The sequence below is a fragment of the Stegastes partitus genome, unplaced genomic scaffold (genome assembly GCF_000690725.1).
Source record: "Stegastes partitus isolate 25-593 unplaced genomic scaffold, Stegastes_partitus-1.0.2 Scaffold2311, whole genome shotgun sequence".
Lineage (NCBI taxonomy): Eukaryota > Metazoa > Chordata > Actinopteri > Pomacentridae > Stegastes > Stegastes partitus.
In genome coordinates this window covers 27,577-41,346 of record NW_007580042.1, presented here as the reverse complement: position 1 = coordinate 41,346, position 13,770 = coordinate 27,577, and the positions used below count along the sequence as shown (strand labels likewise).

General features: G+C 38.9%; 2 protein-coding genes across 3 annotated transcripts in view; one reads left to right on the top strand and one right to left on the bottom strand.

Moving 5' to 3' along the window:
• The first annotated feature begins 125 nt into the window (after positions 1-125).
• mrps24 (mitochondrial ribosomal protein S24) lies at positions 126-4,031 on the top strand. Of its 2 annotated transcripts, none has more exons than XM_008304748.1 (4): positions 126-278; positions 1,252-1,344; positions 1,493-1,604; positions 3,490-4,031. In XM_008304748.1, the coding sequence occupies exons 1-4, from the start codon at positions 237-239 to the stop codon at positions 3,771-3,773; spliced, it is 531 nt and encodes a 176-aa protein (XP_008302970.1). In that variant the 5' UTR covers positions 126-236; the 3' UTR covers positions 3,774-4,031. The 2 variants fall into 2 exon arrangements, with proteins under 2 accessions (XP_008302970.1, XP_008302971.1); XM_008304749.1 differs by having other exon boundaries at positions 131-278; positions 1,267-1,344.
• Positions 4,032-6,257: 2,226 nt separating this feature from the next.
• gnsb (glucosamine (N-acetyl)-6-sulfatase (Sanfilippo disease IIID), b) overlaps positions 6,258-13,770 on the bottom strand; it is a 15,051-nt gene continuing 7,538 nt past the window's right edge. Inside the window, exons 6-13 of the mRNA XM_008304747.1 lie at positions 12,696-12,863; positions 12,525-12,607; positions 12,251-12,369; positions 11,110-11,213; positions 10,894-10,995; positions 10,700-10,810; positions 7,410-7,520; positions 6,258-7,319 (exon numbers count right to left, since the gene is read on the bottom strand). Coding sequence (XP_008302969.1) covers positions 7,170-7,319; positions 7,410-7,520; positions 10,700-10,810; positions 10,894-10,995; positions 11,110-11,213; positions 12,251-12,369; positions 12,525-12,607; positions 12,696-12,863 — 948 coding nt within the window. The 3' untranslated portion in view covers positions 6,258-7,169. The remainder of the gene's footprint in view (positions 7,320-7,409; positions 7,521-10,699; positions 10,811-10,893; positions 10,996-11,109; positions 11,214-12,250; positions 12,370-12,524; positions 12,608-12,695; positions 12,864-13,770) is intronic.

Below are 13,770 nucleotides of genomic sequence, written 5' to 3'. Positions count from 1 at the left end.
CACAGCCCATAGGTCGTCCGGTGGAAACAAATACCAGCCTCTCAAATAAACAGTTCCACTTTACAGCCACAGTTTCTAAAAGAAATACAGACGTTTGTCATTTTGACACGAGTTATAACTACAGCAGTCTTTGCCGAAAGTCTGACGTGTTTTATAAAATGATAAGATCGATGAACAAAGAAAAATAGAGACTAGCGTTAGCCGTTCAGCATTGCACGTTGAATTTTGAGGAAAACATGGCGGCGTCCTTGAGCAGCGCAGGGACCGTAAGGGTGCTGGTAGGAAAATTATTTAATACTTACGTCAAGATACCTGTGAATCCACGCTGATATTGTAGATATCGTTGTGCTTTGGTTAATTTAGCTCTACGTTTCCAGAAAAGGTTTATTTAGAAGCCGGTGGCTCATTTGGCTCGGTTCTGAACGTTTGATACCCGAGCATCAATGTTCAATGCTGATGTTTCCTCATGTTTCCAAAAATGTTTATACGTGTCACTTAAACGTGCTAGTATTTGTAACTACGAGCGAAGTCAATTGTATGCCTTCAGTCTCACCTGTGATGTCATTTGTTCACGAATGATATTTAGTTGTTCTCAATTTTATGATGCAGCTTCAAGTATTTTCTGACCGGAAAAAAGCACCCCCTCTCAAGGAGCGCAGTGACAGCCATTTGCCTGTAGATAAAAATAAAATTATTTATTGCAATATATTATTATATTCTTCATAGCGCTCCATTATAACAACATGTTACTTTTACCAGGTACACGGCACAACATCTGTCTGAGAGTCACATGAAGCATCTAATGGCAGCTATTATGTCGACTTGCATAGTCTGAGTTTGAGGGGAAAACGTTGATAACCACTGTGGTGATAAACATTATCTCTGATTGGGGTTTCAGGCTTCGTTGCACCAGCTAGCACAAGTCCTGGCTATGCTGAGCTTGCTTCTTAGGCCACGTCTCAGGGCTGTGTGGGGGTCAACTCATCTATTAGAAGACTCTTGTTCTTCTTGTGGCTACAGATGTTTTTTTTTATGTCTCTGGATGTTCAGACTCAGCTGCAGAATGAATTTAGGAGGATCAGAGGCCTCCTGATGAATAAGAGTCTATAGTCTCTAAAACTTTGCACAGAATTGAATAAAAAATGTAATGGATACCCAAAGACTAGTATTACTTTTACTACTACTATTATAAATCAGTGACCTTCATTTAAAATAAGGAAACCTTTTCCTTTTTTCTGCACTGGTTAATAGCTGTCTGATTTTCAGAGCACCTTAGCCCGGTCCAGTTTGTTATGCAGTTCCTCCGGAAGCAGAGGTCTCCATGTCACTGCGGCATGCTGCAAGGTAAACACTGTGCTCTATGCATCACACATGTCATGTTGTGCTATGTATCTTGTTTTCCCCCCGAAATCTATATCAAACAGCCATATTGTGTTTAATTGGGGTTTCTCTTTCATCAGCATTTATTCTTCCTTTTGCATTTCTTTTCCAGAATCGAGCCGCTCGTACCCGAGTGGGGAAAGGAGAAAAACCTTTGACCTACGAGCAAGCGTTTCATCCTCATCACATCGGCCACTGCAAAGGATGGCTGTCACAGCACACCAGTGAGCATGACCAAGATCGTTTTACAAACTGTTTTAGCTGCAGTACACCCCGTTCACATACTGCTTGACATGTTCACATCATGCAGGATGAAAGACAGCAATAGGGAAGATTCACATTTTTATAAATTTTGAGTTTCAGGAGGCTGACCATATCTTAAAATCCTCAAATCCATATTCCAAAGGTCTTAAAAAATGCAACCTACATTTTGACGCATCCTAGCAGGTAAAAAGCACAGGTGGAACTATTAAAGGTGGGCTTCAACTGGAGAAGTTTCAGATGATTTACCCCCATTTTAGCCTGCCAACGCTCAGAGGAGGAATCAGGTCTGAAATCTTGGTCTGAACTGATGTTGGTCCAGAGAGCTTGGTAATGTGAGGAGTTTACAGACATAGTCTAAAACCTCCTGAACTGTTCAGACTCTATTGGGCTGCCTCGTTCTAACTGTCAGGATTGGACTGGTACATGTCAAAATAAAATAACAAAAAAAATTTGATTAATTAAAAAAAAAAAAAAAGAAAAAAAAGTGAGCTTTTACAAGATTGAATTTCCCTTCTGGGATAAATAAAGTATTTTTCATTTCATTCATTTCATTTCATGTCCTGACTTCTGAAACACAAAAGCCTCACAGACACAAGATACACAAATGTATTTAATAACCCAGGAATGTAGATTCAGCTGCTGTTTGTTGACTGGAATCAGCCTGTTTCGGATCAAATTTGACAAACTCTACATTGTTTAAAAGCATATAACCTCACAACTCAACCAGTGTTAACCATTTTAGGACAGTGCCACCACAGAAGCAACAGTTTTTTTACTTTGTAACATGAGTGTGCACACAGCAGAACAGTATTTTCTTCTGCTATAGGGGCACACACTTGTTGAATGACTATGTGCTACAGTGGTGCCCAATCCTGGTCCTCGAGAGCTGTTGGAAGAGGGAAACATCTAAAACATGCTGGATAGCGGCTCTCGAGGACCAGGATTGGGCACCCCTGCGCTACACAATATGCCCATCATAAGAGTCCTACAAGCAAAACACCTCCAAGCTTGTAGTTATTATTAGTTTTTTAAAAAAGATACATTTAAAAATTGGCAACTGTCAACTGGTTTAATAAAATATCATCTTATTAGAATTCTCCGACTAACCTAGTTTCTGGAAAATCAGGCACAAACATATCTGCCCAGTCAGAAATAAGGCTGTAACTAACAATTATTTTAAGTCTTGAGTTATCTCTGATGCTGCCCCAGCAATATCAAACATATTTGAAATATACACATTAAAACTGGATGGTTATGAATATCACTATTCTGCTCAGAGCAGGGGGTGCTGTCTTCAAGCAGCTTGAACTTCTAGCCTCTAAGGTTAACGTTAGCTACAGATACAAAAACTGATCAAATCTCACCTCCAGTTCTTGCTGAACAATAAACAGTGCTGACTGTATCTTCCCAAACATTTACTGACACCGACGCCTTCTGCTTTTGTTTTTTCTCCTTGCTAAGCATTGATAGTATACAAAGTTTTGTAATTTTAACCCATGGTCACTTTTCCATATCATACAAGAAACTCTGAGTCCTACATTCTTTAGACAAAAAGCTGCTTCTTCTCACTGTAACATTATTCCTCAGGAGGAATTTCTGGTCTTTCCTGTATAATGGATACATCTCACAGTACTATAAAAAGTAGTTAACCTGTAATGAGAATTTTGTATCCCTAAAAATTAGCAGCATTATTTTTCTGTGGATTTCTAAGATTAGTGAGAAGAATATCTGTGAAGTTTTTTGCTATGATGCATCTTGATTTCAAAAGATCCTTTGGTTCAAACATCACCATCCATCACTTGCATTATATCTCAGTACATTTCTCCATGCTCCTCTTCCTCACAGGTAACCTCAAAGGTGAAGAGGGGGCGGCCGAACGCACCATGGAGGACGTCTTCATCCGGAAGTTCATGTTTGGAACCTTCCATGGCAGCCTGGCCAATGAGATCGTGCTCAAAAGGCGCGGCAACATGTTAATTGTGTGCGCTTTAATGATACAAAAGATGTCGCCGCTGAAGTTTTACTTCTTGATCGGCTACACGGAGACGCTATTGTCACACTTCTACAAATGTCCCGTCAAGTTAGAGGTCCAAACCCTACAGGACAAAGCTGTGTACAAGTACATCTGATGGAACTGTGTTAATGCTAATCATAGGCACTAACAGGAACATGACAGTTCCTGTCGACAGTTTTCAGTGAAATGAACTTATTTATTTCATCGTTGACATTTGAAGAAGCCTTTGGATCCTTGGAAAAACTAAAGCGAGTCACATTTGTATTTCCAAAGCAGACTGTTGTTTCATAAGATAAAATGATCTGATACATCAGTGCATTCATTTCATGTTCCTGCTTTGAAATAAATAATCTGTCTGGGACCATATAAAATACTTCAGGTGGCATTTTTGTAACAGTTCACATGATTATTATTATTATTAATTCACATTCTTGCATTTATAAGCAGAATATAAACCCATTACAAATGGTTCTAACACTTTGATATAATTGTAAGAAGATAGAAATTCAATCAATGTTTAATGTTAATTAAAATCAGTCTCTACAGATTTAGTTCTTTTCATGCAAATCAAATGTAGTTCAAAGTGTGACTGACAAAAACATGGGATAAAAAAAAGTAGTTTAAGAGACTCATGCAGACAAAAACAATGGAATAAGACAAAATATCTGATGGGTAGTTAAGATAATTAAAGATTAAATCCAGTCAATAAAAACAAAGTTAATATTGTATTTGCCTACAGCTATGTGAGTAGAGGCTGCTGTGTAAACATAAGTGACAATAAAACATACTTGTTTGTTTTCATGTAAAACATGCTGCTCATTAACTGAAGCTGTAGACTATCTTACAAATGCAAGATTAGGAGCAGTTCATAAGCTAAAAATATGCTAAATTAAAAGTGTATAGGCACTGTTGTTTTCTAAGCAATTTCCTCTCACGGATCCATAAAGAATGTCTGATTCTGATTAATTAAGAAAAGTATCTTTCAAACACAGAGTGGTTTACTTGTAGACAAGAAGGTGGAAAACCAAGAAATGTAAAATTGAAGGATTTTTTTTTAATTACATTTTTGAAGGTTCACTGTAAAACAACTTTAAAAAAGGCTCCTAATTGTAATTTTTAAAATGTACTTGTCAACATTTAAATCACACACACATCTACAATAAGAAATAATCATGACAAGCGCATCTAAATGCTTTCGACATATTTTTAATCAGTTTCACCACAGTGCAAATTCATTCACATTTAAAAGGCATATGAGCCTCATCAGTGCAAACACAAGGCATACAGGACTGAAGCGTGCAAAAGGTCCCTTGATATGTAGATTCCTCACAGTTAGAAATCATCTCTGAAAATCGTATAGCACATCTTCCAGGTCCCACTGTTAAAAGGCTCTTTGCAAAAGTTTCCATGAATAGAAACATCAGGGCTAAAAATGCAAAATGTGCATTCTTTATATCTCAGGTAAAAACTGCAGTCAATACTGGACACAGGACCGTGTGTCCATTTAAGGCAAACTTTCCCTAAAAATGCTGCAGAAATAAAATTGTAAGCACAACTATGAAGATGGTAATGAAAACAGAGCTAACGAGTTCGAAGAGGAGATTAATACCGCACTCGCATCTGTACATTAAATATGTAGAGCCAGCAGATGGTTACCTTAGCATAAAACCATACAGCGTGATTTTTACGCTTCAGCTTTTGCAAGAATTAAACAACTGAGATATGATGTAATAATAGAAAGCAGTCATGTTTGTGCTAAGCTAACTAGCTGCTAGTGGTAGCTTTACATGGAAAAGACAGACAAGAGAACAGTACCAATGTTCCTATCAAACTCTCATCAGGAAATCTAATAAAAGTTCTTCAAGGGGTGTTCCAGTGCTCTAACAAACCTTTGGTTGTGTATCGTTTTAACAAAATCCGTACATGCGACAACATTTTGTGTTTCTGTGATTGGTAAAGTTTTCCTGAACATTCAGTGCAGTTTATGTGCAGAAACACGTCACAGTGTGGACAAGAACAGGAAAAGCTTATCTTAAAAGTAGGGGTCGACCTTAATTGGCCTGGATCCATTATTCATTTCTTTTAACTGATTCCAAATAAAATAAATGAATTTAACCTCATGAACAGCAAGTATTTTTTTGGTGTTTAATTTATTTCTATTTATTTTTGCTCCTGTCACATTTCTCCTTACTGTGGACTAATTTTTCATTGCAATATAAAGTCCTGCATCTCTGTAGAAACAGCACAACCACTGCGAGAAGTAAAGAGAACTTCACATTTGGTCATGTGTATAATGTCTGAAATGTCATATATGCAGTATGACCAGTTATGTTGGCACAAATCCTAAAAAAAATTATGAATTTCTTTGATTACTTATTTTGCAAAAAATGTAACAAAAATTGAAAATGTACAACATTTTTCCATGTGCCTACGTTTTAAATTTGTTTTCATAATTGTCTCCTATCCGTTTTGTGTAAACAAAACCAGCAGTTCACCTGAACATTGTTTTCATGTGACAGGTGGTAACAGCTGAGTTAGTAAAGGCTTCACATTAGCGTTGAGGAACACAGAATTATATCACTCAATCTGTTACAGATTCTGGTTAGTGTAAACGATTTATTACTTGCAAGCTTTTAAATAAGACAAATAGAAAAAAGTGATTTTGATGAAATATCACAATTTCAGGCTCAGACTAAGTTACGTGTCCTGATGTAATGGCAAATTACAGATTAGTAGTTCCAGACTCATAAGAATAATTCAAATCCATCCATTCTTTCTTTTTTTACAGTTTCTGGCTCTGATAAATGTTGTTACTTTGGCATTTTTTAAAGACAGCATTCCTTTCAAAACGAATGGCACTGGTATTCTAACTTTGACAATAATTTTAATTATTCCTGCAAATGATAACAGTCTCAAACACTGATTATTGGTTTCCTTGATTACTAATAATCTGTAGTGGCCCTGCAAAAGTCATATCAGTCAACCCCTACTTAAAAGAAACTATAATAAACTCTTTAAAGGATTAAATAAATGAGCACAGCTCAGATGAACAGCAACAATAGAAAAGGAAAAGTTCAGGTGTTATAAATAGAAATGTGGCTGAGGGTCCACACAGTATTAAAACGACAAATCACAGTTTTACTCTGTTCCATTACTGAACCAGTCTAAGAAGCAGTCCTGCATGCAAGTCCTATTCAAACAGTGATTTCTCATGTTTAGAATCCAGCTTGTGTTCAGATTAACAGAGCCAGGATTCATATTTGCTGCACAAACATCTAAATATCATCAACAGATCAAATGACTCAGTTCTACACAACACCAGGGCTCTGGCACTGAAGCAGCAAAAATGGAACTCAGCTGTGACTTATTTCATTAGTTACACTTGTGTTTTTCCTTGTCAAACACGACATCATACTTGTGGTAAAAGTTCAGACAAACCGACCCCACCGTCTGCTCTCAGTACAACGCGGTCTTCTGTGTTTGGCAGCCTCCTCGCCGGCATCCCTCCATGCTAACTGGTGTCACGGCAGCTGTCACCCATGCAGGACTGCAGCTTGATGAGCCGCTGGTTCATTGCCTGTAGGACAGTCGGATCCACCTTCTTTACAATGTTCTCCAGCTGGTGCGGGTCTGACGTCAGGTTATACACCTCCACAAAGGACTAAGGAGAAAGAACCAGACAGATGCTTCACAACAGTTTCCACAAAAATCAAATACAAGAGTCACCAAAAACCAAAGAGTCCTGCTGTACCTCGCTGTCCGCAAACTCGCAATACTGCAGGTTGTGTTGGCTGTCGAGGGTCCTGACGCAGGCATATGTGTTGTTGTAGGCATCTTCACACACACAATCTGGGAAACATTGCTGAAGGAAAACAAAGTGTTAGTTTTGGAAAATGTTACAGGAACATGTCCAGCATGAACAAATAACAGGAATCATAAGGTTTGTTGTTATTGTTTCAGTGAGTTGCACTGTGGGCTGCAACCTGAGATCCATTATTATAGTCTGCAATATATGACAGAGATGAATACACTGGTGTGCATTATCACTGAAATGTCAAATGATTCAATATCGTATCACCTCTCAATACTTTCAATATTTTTATGTTGAACAGCAGGTATTTGCTCTGATGTCAAAGTAAAAACTAACAGTTTAGATTTACTATATTAAAAATAGAGACCCGACTGTAGGAACTCAATGCAACAAAAGTTAGTACACCTTTCATCACCAAGATCCAAATCTTTTGTTTTTTCAGTACTTCTACAGTCTTTGCTGGAAAGGTTGTGTTTGTCTGCATTTGTTTGTCCAGGTCATAGTTTTCACTTTGTTCTTCTGTAGAAGCTCTTGAATCTTGTGATTTTGTGGTTTGGATGGTTATCATGCTGGAATATTCTTATTCTGTCAAGTTTTTGCAGACAGGGAGTCATTTGGTGAGCCAGTATTTTGGTGTATTCACATATATTCATGAAGTCATCTATAAATGCTATCTCTCCAACAGTTTTTGGACTCATCCAGCCCCACATCACCACACTCCCACCACTGTGCTTCACTGTCAGGACTATGCATTCACTGCGGTAGTCCAGAGGGCTGTACTACGACACGAGATTAGTGGATTAGCGAGGCATGTTGACCTTAAAGTCAGAGTTTTCAGTATCATGAAGGTGGCTCTCTTTTTACCTAGATAGATCTCCATGGTAACTTATGCTGTGGAGCTAACCTCGTTGGGAGCAGGTTATTTGCAGAGTTTTAAATTTAAATCGGCTGGAAAGAGCGTTTCCCTTTAACCAGATCGTTTCCTGACTATTATCTATGAGCGATGCAGATTCTCAGCTGAGGGAATGTGTTTTATCTGTAAACATGCTGAGCTGTGTGTTACTAATATCACTGAATGAAGCCGTGTAGTTACAGTATCCCACAGTCGACGGAGACCAAGCACTCCGCACAGGCAGTACTTGGCTGCTGATGCCAGTTTAGTTTGGCGGTCACAGTTCTGTTGCTGTTCATGTATCACTACAATGACCGAATATTTGGAAATTTGGATGTTCGGGTCCAGCCGTACTGTAAATATCACGTTGCCATGGGAACCCGGCATCTTATATTGGCGATGCAGAAATCACATAAGTATGTTTTTAAGTTTGGCTCTGATTTTCTGTCAAATACGTTTATACTGCTGGTACTGCAGCTGATAGAACACAGAAAATAGATTATTCTACTGGTATTTATTACAGAGAATATTCAATCAATAACATTCATTTTGCTCTGTAGGGCCAAAAATGAAAGCGATATCCTGTATTATGGGACAGTGTCAGACCTAAATGCACTTCAATACAAGATCATGTTTAAATGTATGAACTTTAAAGTTTAACTTTATCGTGCAGCTGTCAGTTGGAAATAAGCAGCTGCATCAGTAAAATATTATATATTAACACGTTTAACATTTTTCTACCAGCAGTCCTGTCTTACATCATTTGCAGTAGCGGCGCTTTTTACCGTCATATTTATATATGTATATATATATATATATTCCTCATTGTTCTCTGTTAAAACAATGTGTTGACTGAAGCAGCTGCACACGATCGATTCATTTTGTGCAGAAGAAGAGTCATGTGACGCGTTAAACGCCCCCTTTTATGTGAACGCTCACAGAGTTTGAAGCAGAAAGTCTAACCACCTTTCTCGATGCCCGTAATCTCTGGCCTGGGCTTTCGGTTTTGTCGATTCGGCTTACACAAAGAAAGCCTGGCTATGTCAAACTTGCTTTGTAGTACACCCCTCTAGTCCAGTTCACACCAAACATGCTGGATTCCATCTGAGCTGAACAAATTTATCTTGATCTCATTTGACCAAAGAATGTCCTCTCAGTTTTTGTGAGGTTTCTTTTCATGTTCTTCAGGAAGTAAAATTTTACAGTTTTGTTCCTAAGAGCAAGCAATAATGTTCGTCTTGAACATCTTCCACAAAGGTTGATGATATGATGAACTACCGCTCACACTGTCTGAGCTGCCACAGAAACACAGATTTCCATTGATAACTTCTGTGGCCAACTCTGTCTGCAGCATCTTCTAAGGAAGATGGCTACTGCAGCTCTGATTAATGGTACCATGGCTCATTTTATAACTCCTGATTACTGCTGCAACTTCCTATATTCTTTGTGAAGCCTCACATTTGGATTTATCAGTTGTTTTCTATGCAGAGTCATGCATGATGCAGACATGCAGAAAGGCACAGCCCACAGTTCCAAAGCTAAGAAAGTTCTGGTGTCCATAGCTTATTTTGTACCCATGTTAATGCAATAATTTCATATTGTAGCCATTTCACAGAGGTGTGCTCACTTCTGTTGAATACTGTATTTTCTCCAACTTATGAGGTAGCAGAGTACAATTATGAGATATGGTAGACAAAGGATTTAACCATTTAATCATCATTTAATCATTTAGCTCAACCTGGTGGTTGTCTTGTTAACATGATATTTGTGTCTTTAAGTGAACTTGAATTTACCTGATTCCTTTATTTTATATTTAGGATGAATTATAATAATTTCTGGGCTGCAAGGTGGATCAGTAGTTAGCACTTCTGCCTCGCAGCTAGAAGGTTGCCGGTTCGTGTCCCGGTGAGGACACCTGGGATCTTTCTGCGTGGAGTTTGCATGTTCTCCCCGTGCAGCGTGGGTTCTCTCCGGGTTCTCCGGCTTCCTCCCACACGGTTCAAAAACATGCTGAGGTTAACTGATGATTCTAAATTGTCCGTAGGTGTGAATGTGAGTGTGCTTGGTTGTCTGTCTCTAAGCGTAGCCCTGTTATAGACTGGTGACCTGTCCAGGGTGTCCCCTGCCCTCACCCCAAGTCAGCTTGGATAGGCTCCAGCCCCCCGCGACCCTCCAGCCCCCCCGCGACCCTAGTGAGGATTAAGCAGTGTATAGATAATGAATGGATGAATGGATGGATGGATGTAATAATTCCATTATTATTTTCATCTTTATCTTTGTGGTTGATTATTATTAACGACTGTTATTGATCAACTAGTTTTTTGTGGTAGCTACTCACAGACAGTCCAGGGCCCAGTTTAGGACAGGCAGGGTCCGTGGTTGGATGTCCTTCTCCGGTGTATTCAACCAGGAAAAATGGCCGTGCCGTTCCATTACGTAGTGATGGAGCCTGAGCAGAAAGTCTCAGTTAAGATTCAGTAAAAAAAAGCAGCACAAGGAGACCATTAAAATCAATGTATAGAAGCCACTGACCATCTGAGCAAGGAAGGACTGTCCATCTACATTCACAGTTGACAGGTTCATACCAGATATGTCTAGTATGGTGGGAGCCAGATCGATGTTAAGTACCAGAGCCTAGAGGAGTCATAACATGAGGAAATGATGAACAACAGGCTGGTGTGTGTGTGTGTGTGTGTGTGTGTGTGTGNGTGTGTGTGTGTGTGTGTGTTAGTGTACGTTTGCGCTGACCTGCAGCGTCTGGTTCGGTTTGATGCCAGGACCGCGGACCATGAGCGGGATCCTAATGTCAAATTCATACAGCTGCCTTTTATCAATGGGTAGCGAGAATTGACCTGGAACAGTGAAGATGGTGGTTACAGCAGATTTATAGTCGACAGACGAGAAATAGTTTTCTACTCAGGCAGAGAACAGCCAATACTGAAACAGCGAGAGTCCTTAACTAAACTGTGTTAGTGATATTTACCGTATAAAAGCTTAATTTAACATTCTTTAAGGCTAATAATTGATCAGTCACGTAGTTTACACAAGCAGTCCCTGAAACGCTGCTCTTTATGTTTTAATCTAAAATACTAATTCCAATTTCCAAGCAAAATGTGTTGCTGGCATTGCTTTATTGCTCTATTCAACTAATGAGACTTTTGTGAAATTATATATGATTCACAGGTAGTTTAATCAGACAAAAACTCATGAACTTCAACAGTCAAGAGGCAACAGTTGCTGCTACTCAGCTAAGCTCAGCAATTAACTAATTTGCTGTTAACTTTTGACAAATAAAGTCCACAAAGTGTCAGGAAAAAAGAACAAAATGACCACAAAATGGAATAAAACAACAGAGATACAAATGACACCAAAAACCCCCACAAAAAGTCACACAACAAGCAAAAAAGAGGCACAAAATGTCTGCTAAGTGATGCAAAGTTAGCACAGATGCTAAAAGATCACAAAGACACAACCACAAACAGATGCACAGGAAACACTAAGGAGACACAAAATATGTGCAAAGTGATGCAAATCAACCACAGAGACAAAATATCAGAAAAAGACACAAAACAAGCCTCAAAATAACCATGAACATGAGACACAAAATGTCTACAGTGATGTAAAACCATAGATAAAACGACCACAAAGACACATAATGACCCCAAAAACATGCAAAATGGAAACATAAAAGACATGTAAAATATTCACAAAAACAGAGATTCAAAATAACCACAAAATGATGCACAACTGCCATAGAAAATGTAGAACAATCCAAGAAAGAAGAAAAGCTATTGCAAAGTTATGCAAACAACCACAGATAAAAAGCTGCACACAGTGCCCTAAAGCAACCACAAAAAAAAAAACAGCAAAAGGTGGTGTCGGAGCAGACCTGTGTGGTAGCCGTTGTCTGAGGTGTAGAAGATGTAGGTGTTGTCCAGCTCCTTCATACTGTCCAGTTTCTTCACGAGCGTCTCTACCATGTCGTCCACAGACAGCAGAGTCTGCCACCTGCCACACATCATCATTTATCTACTATGACACTTTCGAGCACTGCTTTCATCAGATACCATCAGCAAAGGGAGCTAAGGAATAGTTCAATTAAATTATCATGTCTAACATGTTTCTTCTGTTCTAAAAGGGGGGGAAATCTTCAGCCATTGTACCTTTTCCTGAAGGCATCATCCAGGAAGGTGAGCGAGCTGTTGGGCATGGGGTTGACCGGCTGACGCAGTAGCCAGTGTTTGTCCTGGAAAGCGCACATGAATGGGGGTTCATTGAAAACACGATTAAGAATCAGGCATTATACATATCGTCTGATATTATCTGGGGCTCACCTTCCCCAGCTTGTTAAAGCTGCCGTCTCGAGGGGCCTGAACATTACTGAACTTCTTTTGGTACTGAGGCGCTGCCGTCCAGGGCGAGTGAGGAGCCGGAGGGGACAGCATCAGGAAGAACGGATGCTGAGGACTTCTGTCATCCAGGAAACGAAGGGACCGGTTCACCTGGATCAGACAGGATGAGATTTGACAAGGTGCTGCTGCACGATGTACATTTGTTTAAAAGCACAGATCGCGATGTAAAGAATTCTTTGTTCATCAGAACCAGGATCAGATATCAAGAAACAAACACTGATAGCGTGTAAATGACTGCAGGATCAGGGAGAGCCGTGCCTCTACAGCAGCTGTGAGTCATTACCATTCCAGCATGTAGAATGCTGCTACATGTTGTTAGTGCACCGTGTTGAATACTCTGTTAGATCAGACTTTTCAATTCATTGAAACGATGTAAATATTTTGTCTCAACTCACTAAGCGATTGGTTTTGTTGTGATTTCTTAGCTAAATTGTTCTCCCTTTTTTCACTTTTAATATCAGTTATGTCTTGACTTATTTTTTGTTCTTACAGTTTCAGGTCGAAATGTATTCTTATTACAGTCTTTTATTCTGATGCTATGGGTTTGCTTAACAGATGGATTCCTGGCAGAGCCCCGATAATAAACTCTGCTGCTCACTGCAGTAACAATGAATAAAAACATGCTGAAACAATTTTTTTTTGGTACAAATGGGCATTAAACAATTGTTGAACTCAAATTTGTAACTGTTGCTTTTTTTCTTTCTTTCTTTTTTTTTTTTTTTACCTTGAATCTGTTGAAAGGGCTGCAATGAAACTGTACAGACATTTAATTTAACATTAATATTCCTCTTACTCTTCATCCAATACCATCATAAGTACGTTTGTGTTTCAGTATAAACTGTATTTTAAAACCTTTTTTAAATTGATCTTAGGAAATACTTTGATAATTTGAGACAGTGGGATTCTGATTTCAATGAGCGATGAGCTATAAAGTTAAAACAAAAAAAGTCTCGAAATATTTTACTTTACATATCCAGACTATATGAAAGTCAAAAAA